This window comes from Bombus vosnesenskii, unplaced genomic scaffold (genome assembly GCF_011952255.1).
Source record: "Bombus vosnesenskii isolate JDL3184/JDL3185 unplaced genomic scaffold, Bvos_JDL3184-5_v1.1 scf7180000013311, whole genome shotgun sequence".
Taxonomy (NCBI): domain Eukaryota; kingdom Metazoa; phylum Arthropoda; class Insecta; order Hymenoptera; family Apidae; genus Bombus; species Bombus vosnesenskii.
In genome coordinates, this window is record NW_022882959.1 from 389,774 (window position 1) to 408,501 (window position 18,728).

At 32.3% G+C, this 18,728-nt stretch overlaps 4 protein-coding genes across 5 annotated transcripts; 1 reads left to right on the forward strand and 3 right to left on the reverse strand.

Moving 5' to 3' along the window:
* Positions 1–61: 61 nt before the first annotated feature.
* LOC117234901 lies at positions 62–1,621 on the reverse strand. Its single transcript, XM_033496485.1, has 3 exons — positions 1,420–1,621; positions 1,050–1,267; positions 62–978 (listed from the first exon to the last, which is right to left on the reverse strand). The coding sequence occupies exons 2-3, from the start codon at positions 1,263–1,265 to the stop codon at positions 115–117; spliced, it is 1,080 nt and encodes a 359-aa protein (XP_033352376.1). The 5' UTR covers positions 1,266–1,267; positions 1,420–1,621; the 3' UTR covers positions 62–114.
* A 131-nt stretch (positions 1,622–1,752) lies between these two features.
* On the forward strand, positions 1,753–4,493 carry LOC117234894. The gene is made up of 3 exons (XM_033496468.1): positions 1,753–2,709; positions 2,782–3,033; positions 3,103–4,493. The coding sequence occupies exons 1-3, from the start codon at positions 2,455–2,457 to the stop codon at positions 4,225–4,227; spliced, it is 1,632 nt and encodes a 543-aa protein (XP_033352359.1). The 5' UTR covers positions 1,753–2,454; the 3' UTR covers positions 4,228–4,493.
* On the reverse strand, positions 4,280–7,295 carry LOC117234902 (nucleolar protein 14 homolog). Of its 2 annotated transcripts, none has more exons than XM_033496487.1 (5): positions 7,022–7,295; positions 6,503–6,893; positions 6,300–6,429; positions 6,052–6,216; positions 4,280–5,957 (listed from the first exon to the last, which is right to left on the reverse strand). In XM_033496487.1, exons 2-5 carry the CDS (start codon positions 6,763–6,765, stop codon positions 5,460–5,462), a joined length of 1,056 nt encoding a protein of 351 aa, XP_033352378.1. In that variant the 5' UTR covers positions 6,766–6,893; positions 7,022–7,295; the 3' UTR covers positions 4,280–5,459. The 2 variants fall into 2 exon arrangements, with proteins under 2 accessions (XP_033352378.1, XP_033352377.1); XM_033496486.1 differs by having other exon boundaries at positions 6,503–6,958.
* A 750-nt stretch (positions 7,296–8,045) lies between these two features.
* Positions 8,046–18,641, reverse strand: LOC117234907 (atrial natriuretic peptide receptor 1). The gene is made up of 19 exons (XM_033496494.1): positions 18,531–18,641; positions 17,453–17,621; positions 15,031–15,196; positions 14,646–14,720; positions 13,931–14,210; positions 13,742–13,851; positions 13,010–13,198; positions 12,516–12,736; positions 12,043–12,282; positions 11,750–11,870; positions 11,484–11,692; positions 11,240–11,390; positions 10,883–11,042; positions 10,654–10,814; positions 10,109–10,275; positions 9,869–10,015; positions 9,546–9,738; positions 8,962–9,235; positions 8,046–8,755 (listed from the first exon to the last, which is right to left on the reverse strand). The coding sequence occupies exons 1-19, from the start codon at positions 18,628–18,630 to the stop codon at positions 8,460–8,462; spliced, it is 3,429 nt and encodes a 1,142-aa protein (XP_033352385.1). The 5' UTR covers positions 18,631–18,641; the 3' UTR covers positions 8,046–8,459.
* Positions 18,642–18,728: the final 87 nt, after the last annotated feature.

Sequence of the window (18,728 nt, forward strand, 5' to 3'; positions counted from 1 at the left end):
AATCTCGATTTTCTTTTATTGTCTTATATTATAAATACATAAATACATTTGTCATTGCTTAAAACAAATTATAAAAACAGATCTGTGCAATTCAATATTTATTATAATTTATTACTATAAACAACTCAATTCCTCGTTATATGAACACATCATCTCGTCACTTGGACTCAAAAGTTGTCCAAATAACGTTAACCACAGCGGGTAATGTGACAACAGAGTTATTACAGTATCTTCATCTTCCATATAAATATCCTTTAGCATCCTTAATGTTCCATTTTTAGAATCATCTGTGTGATGTGTAGGTTCTATTTGTAGTAAAATTACAAGGGATTGCATGTTTCTTGGGTAAAGGTCTACAATATCTTTATTTTGTTTTTCACAATGTTTCTTAATGCTTTTTAGAATTGACTGTATAAAATTCACAACTGTAGGAGCATGATCTAACTGTACTAATAATTCCTTTAGGAATGCACATATTAATAAGAAGATACATGAAGATTTAGTGGCAAATCTGAATAATTGATCTATCAAATTTATATTCTCTAAATCATCTATATTGTCATCTTTATTTAAATCGATACACGATGATATGAAATTATTTAATAACGGTTTCTCTATTAATTTGCATTTCTGTGACTTATATATTGTTTCTATGGTTGAAAGTTTGAGGTCTAAATTGGAATTTTCTTGTACAGCATAACATAACAAATATTCACTTTCATCGCAGGTTTCTAATTCTGCTAGTTTTAGTATCGACTTTTCTACGTAACACTTATAGTATGAATCTGTGGATGCCAAGCATATTAAAGCACTGATTAACGATAATAGATTGTCGCTTGAGTCACAGCTGTCTAAGGTATCATCTGTTAAATATTTCTTCAACAAGCTTTTTAGTAATGTTAAGCTTTGCTTTTCATCTCTGAGTACTTCGAAATTTTGAAGATTGTCATTGATTTTACACCATTCTCGTAGAACTTCCTGAAATAACAATAAATTATGAAATAATACAATAAACTTTTTGTATATACTTTTAAATACAAGATACCCACGATTACATGAAGTCTCACAGTATAACGTTGATATGCCTCCTTTGATACCTTATATGTCAATAGTTTTGTTAAAGATAAACATAGTGCATTCAATATATCGTTAGATGGTAGAAATTTATTCTCTTCTAGTAGTTTCTTATATTCCTTTGAATTTTCTAGATTCTTATTAGCACTTTCACAACTATATAATATTGCTTTCAGGATCTTTTCAGCCATATCTTATTCACATTATTAAATAGAAGGATGGTGTCGATAAAGATGAAAAAGAAGTAGTAAAGATAAAATAAAAGAAATATATATAATCATGAGCCATGCAAAATAATAATTTTCTTAACAGGTAAAATACATATCTATCTGTCAATATACTTACTGAGGTTATATTATTAAATATTATATACAAATCCTGTTGCATTTCTATACAAACACAATTAATTTTACCAATACAAAATGTTAAATTCATTATAAATACTACGACGAATACAATACGTTTTATTTTATTGAAATAAATATTCGATCAACATTGAAATTTTTCGTGGATGACAAGAGTTCCTCAATTACTTTTTCATTATAATGTTCCAAGATCCAGAACTGATTCGTTTAGCTTGTTAAATTTTATTAATCATATTTCTTAAATTTTTCTTTTCCTCCTTTGATTTTTAATATTTATTTTAGGATCTAAAAGTTTAATGCCTACAAGTTTAATATTTACAGAAACAGAGAGAATTGAATTTTACAAACTGTGATGATAAATGTTATTTTATGTATTGCATAAAAATGTATTTTAATATCTAAAAAAATTTGTTTCTTCTGTCAATTAAAATGATACACTGAAAACAATGAATCACTTTCATAATTTTAATATTGGTCATAATTCAGTTAAGTAATGCAATGAAGTTAGCAATACAAAATACCTATAAAATAAGAAGAATGTTAACGAAATACTGATATAATAATGAAAAAGATAGTTCATAATAATTATATGCATAATTTAGAATTGAAATCACTACATTATTGGTTTAAAAGCACTCTGTCACAAAATCCCACAATTAAATATGGTAATATATTTAAGATTATGCAAAATACAATACATAAGACTGAAATGTCAAATATAAATACTGATATTCAACAATTTCGAAAGTAAGATATCAAAAATCAACTTAATAGTATAACGATATAAAATTGATTATCTTTATTTAGTTTTACTCAGAAATCACATGATAATTTTTATAATAAAGCAATATTAAGAAATGTTTTTGGATACTGGAAGATCTATGTTATACACAAATTACATACAAGAAGAGCTAAATATAAAGCAGATTATTTTTATCACAAAAAATTACAGAAAAAGGTTTTGAATGCGTTATCAAAAAATGTATTATTAAAATGGAAAAATATTGTTTCATTTATGGATAAGTGCACTAATGACCCTATAGTTTCTGTCAATTATAAAAAAGCAGAGGCACGTTATTCTAAATCTTTATTAAGAAATTATTTTAAATATTGGAATAATTTTGTTTCAATGATAAATAAGAAAAGAGACTTATTAGAAAAATCTGTAGCTTTCTACAATATATATTGTTTGAAAAACTGTATTACAAATTGGAAATTATATGTAGCATTACAAAAGGAGAAAAAAATTATAAAAGATAAAATTGATAAGGTAATGTTAATTTAATAATTAACACTTGACTCGTGTAATTAAGTTCTAATTTGTAAATAACTTTCAATTTAGGCACGTAAATTTTATGCAAAGAAAGTTTTACAAACTTTCATAAGAATTTGGATTAATAGTTGTGAATTTATATTACAAAGAAGTAAAATAGCACATGCAATTATGCATTATAAAAGTAAATTGTTAATAAAATATTTTAATGCTTGGAAAATATATCATGAATTCAAACTAAAAAAGTTAAATATAGAAGAACGTGTTTCTGTATACAATAGAACAAAATTGTTAAAACGATATTTTGAACATTTTATATCGGTAGGATTTTTAATTGATCCATGAATTGCATTTACCATTGTTCTTATTAAATTTTATTTTTCCATGTAGTGTGTAAAGGAATCCATCACAGAGAAGACAATGAATGAAAATATCGAAATGTTTTACAACTTCAAACTTGTACAAAAGACATTCTTTGCATGGCAAGACTGGTATAATATGAGTCTACAAAATTCAATAAAAAGTCATGAAATTAGAAACATATTTGAAAACAGAAAAAAGAGTATAATGTTCAATAATTGGCGTTTATATATAATTAAAAAAAAATGCAACAGAAGAAAGATACTTACAGCGGGCAATTTTTATGAAAAAAAGTTGACAATTAAAACTTTAAAGAAGTTTTATAATTATGCTGCTTATAGAAAAGAGAAAAGAATTAGATTATCTTATTTAAACGATAAAAGTAAGGAAATTATGCGACGATTGCAATATATTTACATAGAAAAATGGAGAAATGCGCTTTGCAGTGTTGTACAAGAGAAACAAAAGTTGTATCAAGCGATTCAATTTTGGGAATTGAATGTAACTCGTAAATACTTTTTCAATTGGATAGAATTTTCTCGGCAGTACAAAATAAAAATGGTTCGTAAACAAGAATTAAATGAGATTGCCATTGGTTTCCTATTGAAAAGATTTATTTTACATTGGCACTTCAAGTTACAAGATGTTCTCTATATACGTAAAAAAGAATTTCTTGCGATTTCCATGATGGAACACAAAATTTTGAGAAAGTACTTTCTGCTTTGGGAACAGTATATTGCACAAAAAGTGAAAATGAACGATGATGTGAAAGTGGCAATGAAATTACATAAACAGCTCTTGTTACGAGAAGGACTTAAAGAAATTTTAAGAAATTCCCTTTATAATATCGATTACCAACGTGATTTACAATTAGGAAATGCAGTAATGAGGTCATTTCAAAATTTTGAAATTTTAAAAGAATACTTCGATAAATGGCACTCATTCGTTTATTTAAAAAAGAAATCAGTATCTGTCTGCAAAATTACAGATAGTGATGAATTTCAGTTTAAGCGTATTCAAATTCCATGTAATAATATATATAATAATTTTGAAACTTGCTTAGTTTTACCAGAATATATGATGAAAAAAGATACAATTTTAAATGCATATAATTCATTTCACAAGTTTTCGCGGAAAAGCTGGTTATTTGATTAATTTTAATCACTTTAGAATAACAATATCTTAATTAAAAAAAGTACAGTATAAATAGTAAGAAATATATCTCTAGAAACCATTTATTATATATATACAGTGTGTTGCCGAAGAATATGTACATATAATACAAGCGGGCGTAAGGTGATTCCTTATGAGAAAGTAAGAAAATATAAAATAACATTTTTTCGTATAACACTTCGTTTTTGCGAAAATCGAGTTTGGAAATTTGTCAAGTATATTTGAACATTGCTAATTCCAGATTAGATAGAAATAAATAATCAGATTATTTTACATATGAAAATAAGTCAGAAATGTAGAATAAAATTTATTCACAAGATACTTTGTTTCCGAGAAAAATAAGTTTGAAAAATTATACATGTACACTAGGACAATTCTTAACTAAACACGTTCAAATTCTATTTTCTTGAAAATTAAGACGAAAAATGAATTGGAAAATTTTATATCACACTTTCTATCTATTTTCGTATGCAGAATAACCTTTTTCTGACTGTTTATTCCAAGGAGTAATTAGCCAAATTCAAGTACACTCGACAAATTTTCGAATTCGCTTTTCTTGAAAACTAAGCCTTGGATGAGAGAGTTTTATTTTGTGTTGTGAATTATCTCCGTATAATACAATTACAGTATTATTTTCATAAACGAAATGCATTAAAAGATTTTCTTATGAAAATGCTTATTTACATTTACTATAATTAATGAAATTATAAGAATCTTAAGAAACGCTATTATAGCGATCACGATTCGTTATATCCGAAGTCATCGTTAATACAATCTTACACAAAATCATTCAAAATAATATCGTCTAAGAGAGATAATATATACAAACTCCAGAATGCGCAGTTTATTCTCTTACTATTATTTCTTCCGTTTTAATTTCTTTAATTCACTCTGTTGCGCCGAAGCTTCTCCAAAGATTTCTTTTACCTTGCGTTTACGTTCTTCATCGCTCTTAATCTGTTGTTTTATTTGTAGTTTCGTTAAGAAAGCTCTTCGTATTTCACGCATAGCACCTCTCATTTATTTCTTATACTTGTCTCATTTACTTTTATACTGTGCGACAACTTTTCTCTTTCAGCTTTCTCCTTGGACATAATCTTATGTTTCTTACCGTCATATCCGTAAAAAATATACGAAACTTAATAACATTCTTGAATTTATAAAACGATGTGGTTTGAAATTGTAAGTTCAATTTTTACATACATTGGTTCAATTCACGGTCCATATAGTCTTAATGGTTTTGGTTTCTTCTTTTCAACCATAATATATTTTAATTTTTTATTCTTTAGTTTTTCCAAATCTTTTCGTAATTGCATAATATGTTTCTTCACTTTTGGTGGATATTTATCAAAAGAATTTGATTTAAGCAATTTTAAAATTGGTTCGAATATCGAATACACAGCTTCCAGTTCTTCTAGATGATTTTTAAATTCTCCCAATAAATTTACAGCTATTAATAATACCCTTATTTTGAAATCATCGTCTAAGGGTCCGTCTATCAGATCGGACGCTTTCATATAGCTACTACTTGGATTAACATCTAACTTAGATCGATCTTCGTCTAGTATTAATAAATTTTCTGAGTGTTTGATTCCTTTAGAGATTGGTATCGTTTTTATATCTTGAATTAGATGTTTAGGGCTGGATACGTAAATTATTGCGTGTAAGAAATTTATCACACATGGAGCAAATCGTTTACTTAATACCGTATACTGTGAATGTGAATGGAATATTATTAATGTAGTGTATTGCATTTCCACATAATATGTTTGTGTATAAAAATATAACAGCAGTAGTAACAATTACCTCTAATATAAGTGTACATATAAAAAGACCCTTTGAAATATCTATTTTATTTTTAATACGACATCTAAATAGTATTTCAGACATAAATATTGCACAGGCAGTAGTTACAGGATGTCTAAAATCAGACGTTGGAAATATCAAAGAAGCCAATTTGAAGAAAATAAGCTGAAAAAAAAGATTTTTATTAGAAGATTATAATTAATTACTGTTGAAAATATATTTCTAATATAATTACACGTTAAACATACTGTATCTAGGCCAGGGTATTTCTTCTTATCTTCCTCAAAGTCGTCGTGCTTTTCTTTGATTATTCTTTGTATAACAGATTTGGCATTTTGTGGATTTAGACGTGCAAGATCGTATAAGAAAGGAGACAATCTGAAATAAATATGTGTAATATAATATAGATATAATACAAGTAAATAAATTTTATTAAAAATTTATATATTACCTGTCAATAATTTGGAAACCATTAACTATGCTTCCAACATCATTTCCTATAACATGATTATTTACATGTTGTAACAAAAATAAAAATAAATTTGACAACTTTCCTTCGTCTGTATTATTCGTTGGACAATGATTACATTTAATTATACGATCTACGATAATCGATTGGTAATCAGCATTATAATTTTGCAAATATTCTTGTAACTCTTCAAACTTTTCTGGTACTTTATAGGTGTAAGGTAATTCCTTCCTTATATTTTCCATGACCTTCCCCTTTTTAAAAGATCTGGGTATTTATGGTTTCTTATCAGTTATCATCAGTTCTTAACAGTTATCATCTGCTGGGACTTTGTTATTTACAATTTCTGACATAAAACCATCATCAAGATCATCTGCAGGTTTGTGTTTAATCTCATTGCGATCATAATTAACGTCGTTTTTTAAACAAGGTATATTTCTTTAAATATTATAAACATATACATTTATAAATATACAGTATAATCATGAATTCATAACTTACCCCGTTAAAAGAACGACGTGTTAGATTATCCAATGAATATAAAGCTTTAAAAGCAGGATACAGTATGTTCCTGATATTGCAAATTAAAATAAGACGTCGTTATTCAATTACAATGTTGTTAAAGATTGTATTCGATAAGCTTCTCTTTAGGACTAAACGTGTTACCGCTACCAACATGTATACGTATACCTTAACGGAGAGAAAATGTCAGTGCTCACGCTTATGGAAAATGGTTGTCTCCGGACTAGTAGTGCTGCACCATGCGGCTAAGTGCTGAGTTTAATTGACGTTAGCATGTACAAGAACCTATAAAATTAAGGATCTGCCGCGTTTGTTTGTACACTAGCATAGACAAGAACCTATTTCATTGTACGGTTTTATGGAAAAGTTTATATCTACTTTTCTACCCAAAATGGACAAGTGTGAGAATGACAAAATGGCAACATGACAAAATAATGAAACTAATTATAGGTTGCCTAAGAAAGAGAAATTAATCGTTTACTATATTTTTTATAGAGAGGAAATTTCCTCTCAGCGTTTTCGGTTTTGTGTTTTAGTTATTGACAATTAAAAATCGGTCAAAATATCCCTGCACGTGAGCAAACCTCCTTACATGAACGAAAGTAGGTCAGCCTAAGCAGCGGAACGCACAGGTATCCTCAAATAATAATTGTAACTGTAATAGTAATAACCAACGATTGTTTTTTTAGTTAATTTGTTAAATATGCTTTCGAATGTACTACAGTTGATTTTATAAAAAAAGACAAAGTATGCGCTATAGCTTCGTTATTTGATATTAAATGGACCTTTCAGGGACATGAAAGTACAATCAAGAATACACGAATTCGAGTTTATCGACGAAGAAAACGAAACTTCTCACCTGTCTTTACCTTTACCTGATAAGGCAGATTGCAATAGGCTTCTTTCCGTGAGAGCTATTTGTTTCAGATAAGAAAATAATGCATACATCTACATGATATATCTTTTATTAGGAAATTCAAAAGAAAAAAAAAAAACATTTGCTATTACATTTTTTTTGTTTCACACCAATACAAAATACAGAGGTTTGTGACCGATTACTAGTAGTAGATTACGTAGGTCCTTGTTGTTAGACAAGTATATTAAATTGCGCTGGTATTGGTAAATAGAACTGTTTCACAAACAGAATAAAAATGATATTACCAATTTTTCGAACAGTCGTGTCGATCGAAATGAACAATTTAATATACACGCCTGACGACAACAGCCTATTATAGATTCTTCTATTTACGTATAAATTAGATGTTATTGATGTAAACATCCCGAATCGACATATTGTAATAGGAAAAAATAAAATAAATTTATCATAATTACGAGTCCTAGCTTTAATTTTAAATCGTAAGAACATCTACGATGGAACATTGATTCTTTTTACACTTTACCTTTAAATTTACGAAGATTACACGGTCTGCTGTAATTCGGATAAATTAATGAAAGTATTGCTGTTGGCTTTTGCACCATTTGTATTATTAGGCGGGAAGATTAGAGGATTTAAATTATTGTCCGGCGTACTAACGCTGTGTTTCCGGTATTTCGGTGTTGGTGGCCTTAGATCTGGTTCGGAGCAACCCCTTAACCAGTAAGAAGTTACTCGCCCCTTCCCCTTTAATTCCACTTCACCTCTGAGCTCCAAATCGAATGTTCCAAACTTATCCAATATACATTTTGTTGCTTCAGAAATGTGTATGCGTAGCGCTATATCAAAAATATATTTAAGAAAAAGATTGGAATGAAAAAAAACAAAAGGGAATATCAGTGATCCAAAGTGATTCAAAGTTTCTTTTTTTTTTTAAATAAATTTGGAATTAGAATTAAAATTCGTTATATAGAATATTCGTTATATCGTTATATAGAAATACTAATATCACCAGGTTTTCCGGAAATGATTTAAAATGACTTACGTAGTCCCGAAGACTCCATCCTTGATGCGGTATTTACTGTATCACCAAAAAGACAATAATGTGGCATCTTTTGACCAACTACACCCGCGCAAACAGGTCCACTGTGTACGCCGATTCTAACACTGAGCTGTGCATTCTGTTTATGCATTATAGTGAAGGAACGTACAGAATCGAGAATCGCTAGAGCCATCAGGGCAATTTCTCTCACGTGTTCATTGCCGTTTCTTTCTGGCAAGCCAGACACTACCATGTATGCATCTCCTATTGTTTCCACCTTAGTTTAATTATATTACATGTTAGTAGCAATGCGAGCATCTTATTCAAAATTCTAATAACTGCAATAAGTTACGGATATTTATGAAAATAAATTGAATAAAATGGATTTTAATCCATATTTAATTAGAATTTTTCATATTTTCATATTTTTCTGGATATAACTAAAAAAAATAAAATCTAAATATAGCGAGTACTTTACTTCGGATGTTTTACACATTTATCATCTTTAAATTTTTCATAAGTTCATAAATATTCGTAGTTGAGCAACAGCTTTGGATTTAGTTTTGGTAATTGATATCGCGAAGTACCTTGTAAACATCGTAGAATTCGATGATGCGATCGAAAGTACTGTAGAGGTCGTTTAAAAAATCCACCACTTCCATTGGTGTACTTTGTGCACAGAGAGCTGTGAAACCGACTATGTCACTGAAATAAATTGTCACGCACTCGAATTGTTCCGGTTGAACCAGCTCTCCAGCCATTAACTGACACGCCACTTGCCTGTGATATTTTAATTATAAATAAACATAGAAATTCTTTTATTCGCGAAAGAAACAGCGTTTAGAAATATTAAGAAACGTAGAAATCTTAAGAAATTTCGGATTTAGAAATATTTGAAATATATCGTTACCTTGGAAGCACTTGATACAGAAGTTCTTCGCTACGTCGTTTTTCTAGGCTTAACTGTTCCGTTTTCTCCTCTACAAGGGCTTCTAAATTATTCGCATACTGTTCCATACGTCTTAATAGATCGTCCATTAAATTTTCACAGTAGCCTCTGAAATGTTACGTCATTTTCAGTTTTAGATAAAGACGCTTTGTCAAAGAAAAGAAATTTGTATTTCTTTTTACGGAGAAATACAAGACTTACTTCATAATGCCACGTATAGTTTCGCGAATTGCATGAAACGTTGGTCGTTCTTCTGGGATTTCGTTCCAGCATTTCTCCATAAGGGATAAGATATCGGGTGGGCAGTCTTTTGGTGTCACTTCCGGTCTGAATGATGGCGTTTCTGATGCTGCAACCCGGCCGACGATCTTTGGGCAATTTGTACAAGAATTATTGACAATATGTAAGCGGGAAAAGCTAATCTAACACGATATAAATATTTCAATACTTAACAATATTAATAGAAATGTATAGCATTAATAGAAATGTCAGGATGTGGCATGATACTTGAACATGATTACAGTAAATCATAGCAAATCGCGGTAAATCGCATTAAAAGATTAATCTTTATCATTGTTCTGCAAATAATCATAGTGATTAATAGTCATTAATTTTTTTTATTCTTTTGTAATTATCTTTGCAATTATTTTTTTTCTGTTATCAATTTTATAGTTATTTTCTGTAATTCTTACTGTAATTGGATATCATACGACATTCTAAAAATTATGTCAAAATTTCTATCGTACCTCTTGGGAAGTCATAAACGATTTCACAGATTCGTATGGGCCACCACGAACCACGATTTCCTCTAGGATGATCGCGAAACTGTAAACATCTCCTTTCTGAGTTGCTGCACTGCCTGGTGTCACGGTTAATGACAACAGTTCCGGGGCGATCCAGAGCAATTCTATCAAACAATAATCGCATAATGGTCAATAACGTTCCATTCATTTTTCATAAACCGGTCTTACGTACTGGTATAATAATTATCATCCATTATTAAGTCAGACGGGGTAGTGAGTGTTTTGAGACCAAAGTCTGAAATTTTTAAGACGAAACGGCCATCGATTAAGCAGTTGCAGGATCGAAGCTTTCCATGTGCTGATACCTCGCTGGCGTGAAGATAAGACATTCCCTGAAAAAATGAAACTCTTTTTGTATTTATAAAATTCTAGTAATATTATGCAAATAACGAAATTTGGGGTAAATATAAATAAAAGAACTTTTAGGTAAATTTGAAATATATTATTATCTGTGTTGTTTAATATAGAATTGAAATTCTGCATAGTTGGATGAAATGAACCTGTGACGCAACACGTGCACCTGCTGTACCTTAACGATGTCGTGGATTAGAGACATTCGAAAATTCCAATCCAATTTAATAGCTTCGTTCTCTAGGACGTCTTTCAAGGAACCTCGAGGACAATACTCTGTCAAGATTAACACGGTCGGCGATGGAGAACAGAGACAAGCGCCGATAAATCTGAAATTCGTTTGTAACATTTCATCTAGCGAATGATAGTTTGTTTTCAATATTATAACGTTATGTTGCTACACAATCATATTATTAACATACCTGACAGTATTTTCCGATGTAACGTCTCGAACTTGTTTAATCTCCCATAATAATTTCTTGGTGACGTCAACTACTTTCTTTTTAGTGACTTTTTTAATAGCCACTCTTTCTCCTTTGTAAATTCCAACGGTGGTGAATACCGTAGTTGGAGGTAAGGATTCGCAGCTGAATTGCGATCCACGACGAATACGCTGCTCCAATCCAAAATTCTGTAAAAACAGAGTTGATTTTATTATGTTTTCTTCGTTCGACTCGTCAGTATTCACCTCAGCTATCGCTTGGTGTAGATTAATTTTCGAAGAGAACGGTTTCCCTATTTCTAGAAGCAGTTCTTCAGGTCTGATTCTCCAGGACATGTTGTTCAGATCAGCCGACACCCTTAAATGTCTGCAAATATACGCGCATAAATGTTATTCTGTACAATTATTCTGGACAAAAGTGTATATTTAACACAAATTTCAACACTCTTGGCAAAAAATTCGATACAAAATCGTATAATATTATATATAATATGTATAAATAATATGTATAATGTCTGTAAAATGGAAATATTACTAGCCTGTACAACACATATATTGCGGTAACAGCAACGAGTAGGAACACAACGAGGGCCAAACTGCTATAAGCGACAAAAGTATACGCTTCAGTCCTGGACGTGCAAGAAGGATCGTTTCCTAGAAATCCACACTCCGGAACATCGGCAGGAGGACCTTCTCTTCCTCCGGGCCAATGAATCTTCTTCCCAGCCACGGGACTATATTCTCGATTTAATCCTAAATAGTGCGCAACGACTTCAAACCTAGAAAATTTCGAAGGAATATTAGCTCTGCATAAATTTACAGAACAATGTCTAATTGCGGTATACGCGATACATATGTATATATGCTTCGTCAAAATTCTGCTTGGTATTCAAAGTAAATTCGAGGGTTTCACAGTGGCGGCGGTTTTGGTTCGAATGTACTCGGTTGACTGATAGAATGGCGGTTGATTAGCAAACGGATCGGAGGAATGGCTGGCTTAATTGACGCTGACCTTCCCGTGATAGGATCTAAATCCAGGATACTGTAGTCCGCGTCGCGATCTCCATTGTCGTCGATCCTCACGTGCCCCGTAATACCAATGAAGTCTCGGTCCCACATTCTCCTCGTTATCGATATGCCGTCTGTGATATCTCCATCCTCGGACAGAGTTTCGTTCAATGCCATTCCGAGCAAATATACGCCATCGTAGAAAGCTCCGATAAAGAAATTCACCTGGAACGCCATAAGACCTGTTCATTATGCTTGTCGTTTATTCGATTATTATCTAGTATTATTATTTCATTTTACTCGATGGATTCTTTTAAAATAAAAAAAGAATTCTTTTAAAATATAGTAAAAGTTTTATTACGTTTCTTATGTTATTCGATGGATATTGGTTTTTTGGCAGTTTGAAAGTACAACACTATCGTCCGCGAACACTCGTTAAATATTTATTAGTTTAGTTATCTTTATCCGGTATTTATAGGCTAATAGGAATACCAATACCTCTTCTCCTTCCGAGAAAGAATAATTGTAGTCGGTTTGAGCTCTTTGGCGAACAGTGTCAGCAAAATCTTGAAATCTCGGACTGGTTGGTTGTAAAAGAGATACTCTGAGCAGTGCCTCGTACGCTTTTCTAGCAATGGCATCATCCTCGTCGTCAACCTGCCAATCGTGGTCACCCCAATAGGCTCCCTGAATTTTTATTAAAAAGGGAAAGAAATTTGTTTGTCCGTCTTGTATAACACTTCCGTATATGTAAGTTTTCGAATTTCAATTTCAATTCCAATTAAAGCGTTCTGACTTGGATTTTAAATTTGAATTCGGATTGAACATTTCTAACACGCTAATTTTATTCATCCATATAAATTTCTTCCTACGCGTATTTAATGAAATTAATCGCATATTTATTTATATCTGATATGACTGGTCGGCTGAGTGCCGACTGATTTTAATAGTTTCGCATCTGTAAAGGAAGCATTGAAGATTCTTCTGCCTCGCTTAATTGTGACATTGTTGCACGCTACTTTTATTTCATCTATCGTTGATTTACCTATTTTAGTTCGAAAAATCGGTCTACTTTCGCCAAGTTAAAGAATAATGGACGCTTTAAACCATTTTTTCGTACCATAGAAAAAAGATTTTCGTAATTTTCAGAAAAGTATCGAGTTATTAAATCTCTTGTCGATTGGTAGCTTATTAACCACCCTATGTTTAGAAGAGAAACTTTCGTTTTACTTGGAATATTTCAACATCGAGGAACGCCCAATCTCCCCTCGTCATTTCCAAGTCGTGAGCAGCCAACATGAACTTTCTAACCAGAGTTCCTCGAACGCTAAGGATCAGCACTGTCGGAAAACGAATGACGTGTTAATTTCGTTGGAAATGTTAATTTGAAAGAAATCCAGATATATATGTGACGTTTACCTCGTGCATACATACTAGCATCGCGCAAATAATAATGGTACGATTCGTCCTCGGAATTTCCATCCAGTTCTCTCACGAACTTCAACAGCCCTTCTTTTCTTAAACCGTATTCCAAATTTTTCCCGACAGTCCACGAGAACAGATCGGATCTGTCCAATATCAGTGCTACGTGGGACCATCCAAATTCTTTAAATATACTAGAGAATACCAGTCGAAGTCGACACTGGCAATAAGACATCCTTGTTAGAGTTGGATATTTGCTTTTGTCTTTGAAGATTCCCTTGAAAGCAAGAATTCAGGATCGAATGATACATTCTAAGCAACTTTTGAAATATGATTTATAAATTGCAGAAAGTTTCCATTTATTTATCTATTGCCCTCTAAAACGGAATTTATAGCTGAAAGATAGATTTAAACTTGACAGATTAAATAAAATTGAAATTACGAAATACAAAAATGCACTTGTCGCCTCTTTTACCTGTGACTTTCAGTTATTTTATTCGCGCGTATGATATACGTTTTAGTTTTATATTAGTCGCGTTAACAAGCGCGCGACTAATTAAGAATACTAACGAAGTCGTAAATAGGGATGCGGTATCAGGAGAAATATCTCATGTTCTCTTCCACCTAAATACTTCCGTTACGTGCGATAATTAAGCGAAAAACGCGATCAATTAACTTAACGAACATAGAAGCATAATTACACTCTCCTTACCGAGCTTTCGTTCTTCCATTTATTGATTCTCCCAAGGATACCCGATGTTACGGACAGTTCTTCCTCCGATGGCGGCTTCATTGAGTTGAAAATGTCGTAATATGAAAACGAACAGCGTTATGTAAATAATTGTTAACGAGTAGACCACGGATATAATTATATAATTTCATTCGTGTAATTTATGCTATATATATTATCTTCTTTGAACTTTCTATTAACTTTCTATAATTTAGCAGCCGATATATCCCTAAGAAAATGTCTGAGTTATCGTTAGGAATGTGGAGAGATTGGATTTTTAACAATAGATACAAATATCTTCTAAAAGCGTAAAGGTTCGTTTTCTGTTTGTCTTTGACGAGCTACATCGAATTAGAATGATCGATACTTGGTCACCCATTCCAGTGATTATGGGAGTGTTCCAATAGGCGGCGAGTTTCGCCACGGGTTCCAGAGCGAAAGCACAGGCTGGACCGATAAACGCGATCACGTTCGCCCGGAAGTGCATGTCAGCGGCTAAACCTGGTGCCGCGGATCCACTACACGATGGATAGCTGCGAATCATAGAGTTGCAGTTTTTAAAATTACATTAATTAATCGTTAATATATAACCGTATTAACCGTATAACATACCGTATAACTGTCTTTTAAAATTCACAATCCCGTTGAATAAAGTATGAAGTTTATAAAAAAAATCTACGAAACGAAACAAGATTAACGAATAGTTGTAGAATTGTATTGTACCTGGCCAATTTATAATTCTATTTTTACATTCATAATTCTACTAGAAATTACGACGAAAAAGAATTCAAAATGGAAATGTATCGAATATTAGAATAAAAACAAACTTTGCATTTTTTTTCAATGTTTCGTAAATATTTTCATATAACGATTTCATATGTATATCGATATTCTCGGGTTTCTAATATAATTGAGTATCGATTCGGATGTGGATATAAAAGTCTTCCGTTACGAGTGCTGAAATATTTTCGCCAACCACTGTACGCGGCAAACAACGATTTTCTCGTATTTCTCTGAAAATTGAGAAATTCCTTGACAACGAAAAGACACGAAGAAAAAGTTTGATATAACATTAAAAATCTTTTCTTCTTCGTTTGTCAAACATTATCTATTACAAAAGTTGCGAAGCTTGTTTCTTCGTCGTTCTATATACCTCTTTGGATCGATCGAAAGGAAGAAGGTCCGCTTTAACGTGACCTCCCGGTCTACTATTTGTCGGCAATCTTTCAGGATCACGTGTTTTCCTGTGCGCCGTTTTCTCCGCAACACGATCCCATTCGAGTCGACGACGGAACAAAAAGGAAGCGTGGGACAATGGGTTGTAGGAATCAAACAATACCGGGAAAAGGAACAGAGGGCAAACGAGTTGATGGATGATGGTGTTTCGTCGTGCAAACAGGTTGCGATCGAATTACCGGTCCAAGGGAAAAGAGGAAACGATCGAAACAGGGTGTTGTATACGAGAGATATCCCCGGAGAACCCGTGGAACGTTCGTAACGCACCTACGACTCGAATGATCGATAATTGTTGGGGCTGGCAGAATGCAGCGTCATTTCAAGTGTAAAGTACCACTCGGAAATAATGATAGATTTAAATCGTACCGTTGAATGGCCAATGATTGGATATACCGGTTGATCCTAGGGATATTATCACGCTCGGTCATCCTTGCCCTTCGCTACCTTCGTTAACCGATTGTGACGTGGATTAATTCGTTCTGTCGGATTAGTCTAATTCTACGTCGTTCGATCGCACAGGGGAAACCTGACATTCGTTGGGCTTTTATTAGTTTTAGATTTACAGCGAAAGTTTCATATTCGATATCTGATATTTGGCATCGATATTTTAGTAATCGGTACTTGTTTGGCATTTGCCGGTCTTTGTATATAGTTTTCGATATTTTAATGGAATATGATAGGGGAAGAACGCGATAAATACATTTCTGTTCGTTTGCCGGTTTAAAAGTTATTTTATGACTAAATAATAGTATTTTAATATGACGCACAATGCGAAATTCGAACGAGCCTTCGGGACAAAAATGAAAATTCGCTGGCCACGTCTGCAGGCTACGTTTGCACGTTCGTAGGTCACGTTTGCACACCAGATATACATGCTCGCAGACCAGATACGCACGTTCGCATGTTTGCAGCTCACGTTCTTTCACTGAAGGTAGAAAATGAAAACAATCTGTTAGATCCAACGACATAAGCTTTTTAAAAATAGCTCTTAAAGTGACAACATTTTGTAGTAGCCAAATATACAACTATAACTCTGATACTCTTTTATAAAAAATTGAAAACGTTGATATTATTTTTAACTTTTCAAAATTTACTACATTCTCCAATTTTATTCAAATTTCAGACGACTAATCTCGTTTCACCAAACAGTGGTCACGATCAACGAGTCACGGCATCGAAGGCCTGTCTTTTGTGCAAACGGCAAACGTCTGTCCAATTGGATCAATGTAATGACATGGAAGCGATGAGAACGCGTGGTCAAAAGTGAATCAGTTTACACAGCACAGGGTCGTGCGTAATACACGCAATCTAGGGCACAGACACTTTATTCTACTTCCCTTATTTTTCTTTCATTTTACGTAAACAGAAGGTCAATCGGTAGAACGCGCAAACAAGTACCAGAAGAATTACGAGCGAATTGTCGGCAAACAAAAATACGACGTAAAACCAACGACTCTACTACGCATAGACATACCTAAACGATCGGTCGTCCAAGGGTCAGGAAACGGAGGCTAGGAAACGTATCGATGGGATATTTTTTACATTCGTCTTACCTTCCTTGAACCTTGCGCAACTTTACGTTGTGCACGCTTAAAAAGTCATTTACTTCGGCCAAAGCCAAGTCGACGGCTGGACCGCATCTCTCCAAATCGAAAGGACTATTCAAGCGAGAAGCCATAAGAACGCCTACATTGTACACTCTTGTGGAATGTTCATCATACGCTGAACAAACAAATAAAACTGAATTTATATCATTTGAAGATCGCAGTTGTTGTACATTATTGTTCTCTTTTATTTTAATGTCGCTTTAAGATAAAAAAGCAGCATCTTCGCTCTTGCAAATATCAATATTTCGTTGCATATCTATTGGTCTTTTTAAAATCAATTTTGTTACGCTCTAATAATAAAGCACGTAATAATCTTTATCAGCGACTCTGTAATTAAGTTACATCTTGAAAAAGGAACAATCTCTCGATTGCTGATATAGATACGAGTACAAAATATTTAACGAAGCAACCAACTTGTTTACATTATTTGAATTTGATTTGATAAGGACAAATTTGTACACTTTTTCATAATTAATACAGCTTGTTGGAATAAATTAACGAGATAAACTCGTATTAAAAAAAAAGTGGTTTATGGACATGTATTTAAACGTGATGTTTATCAAACGCCATCGCGCTCAACAGAAACTGGATCGAGACCCAAACAAGTAGAAGAAGTCGTTGTTGTGTCAGCCATAGAAACAAATTGCACAGAAAGTATGTTTATTTCATTCATACGCACAACTGCTTGCTACATCAGAAAAACGAGGGTCGCCAAAGGTTGTATGTTTCTACTAATACTAATTTTTATACTTTTTAATATTTTATCCTTTCACGATCCTTTTCCACTCTTGTACGTATAGTTATCGATGGATCAACGATATTTTTAGTAGTTAAAATATTTTTAATAAAATTATAGCATTTGATAAAAATACTTTAACCGTTAAAAACAAACTGTTGACCTACCATTCATTAAAAAAAAAAAAAAAAAAAGAGAAGACTGACGTGCTAGAATATATTTATTCGATCGTCTATTTAATTAATAGGAATATTATTTAAAAAATTTAATAGAATATTTTAATCTTACCTGGAGTAACGTTGACAAAACCCATAGTCTGAGAAATCACTGCGATTACCAAAAACTTCGTACTCACGGACAACACCTGTTTGCATAAACTATTCTCCATTCTTCTCTGTTGCGATTATTTCAATAGTACAAATCGTTACATTCGGTTAATAAGAATTATTATATTTATAGCAGAAAAGGTTGAAATTAAATAATTAT

What these genes read in the sequence shown, in the direction of transcription:
- LOC117234902 (XM_033496487.1), bottom strand. Translation starts at nt 6,765, where the DNA reads ATGGAAAATATAAGGAAGGAATTACCTTACACCTATAAAGTACCAGAA. An exon ending in AATACCCTGGCCTAGATACA is followed by an intron (nt 6,217 to 6,299) that starts GTATGTTTAACG and finishes CTTTTTTTTCAG; the next exon opens with CTTATTTTCTTCAAATTGGC. An exon ending in TATGTACACTTATATTAGAG is followed by an intron (nt 5,958 to 6,051) that starts GTAATTGTTACT and finishes TCACATTCACAG; the next exon opens with TATACGGTATTAAGTAAACG.
- LOC117234894 (XM_033496468.1), top strand. Translation starts at nt 2,455, where the DNA reads ATGGATAAGTGCACTAATGACCCTATAGTTTCTGTCAATTATAAAAAA. An exon ending in TAAAAGATAAAATTGATAAG is followed by an intron (nt 2,710 to 2,781) that starts GTAATGTTAATT and finishes CTTTCAATTTAG; the next exon opens with GCACGTAAATTTTATGCAAA. An exon ending in ATTTTGAACATTTTATATCG is followed by an intron (nt 3,034 to 3,102) that starts GTAGGATTTTTA and finishes TTTTCCATGTAG; the next exon opens with TGTGTAAAGGAATCCATCAC.
- LOC117234907 (XM_033496494.1), bottom strand. Translation starts at nt 18,630, where the DNA reads ATGGAGAATAGTTTATGCAAACAGGTGTTGTCCGTGAGTACGAAGTTT. An exon ending in TTTTGTCAACGTTACTCCAG is followed by an intron (nt 17,622 to 18,530) that starts GTAAGATTAAAA and finishes TTGTTTGTTCAG; the next exon opens with CGTATGATGAACATTCCACA. An exon ending in TTGCGCAAGGTTCAAGGAAG is followed by an intron (nt 15,197 to 17,452) that starts GTAAGACGAATG and finishes TATGATTCGCAG; the next exon opens with CTATCCATCGTGTAGTGGAT.
- LOC117234901 (XM_033496485.1), bottom strand. Translation starts at nt 1,265, where the DNA reads ATGGCTGAAAAGATCCTGAAAGCAATATTATATAGTTGTGAAAGTGCT. An exon ending in CTGTGAGACTTCATGTAATC is followed by an intron (nt 979 to 1,049) that starts GTGGGTATCTTG and finishes TTGTTATTTCAG; the next exon opens with GAAGTTCTACGAGAATGGTG.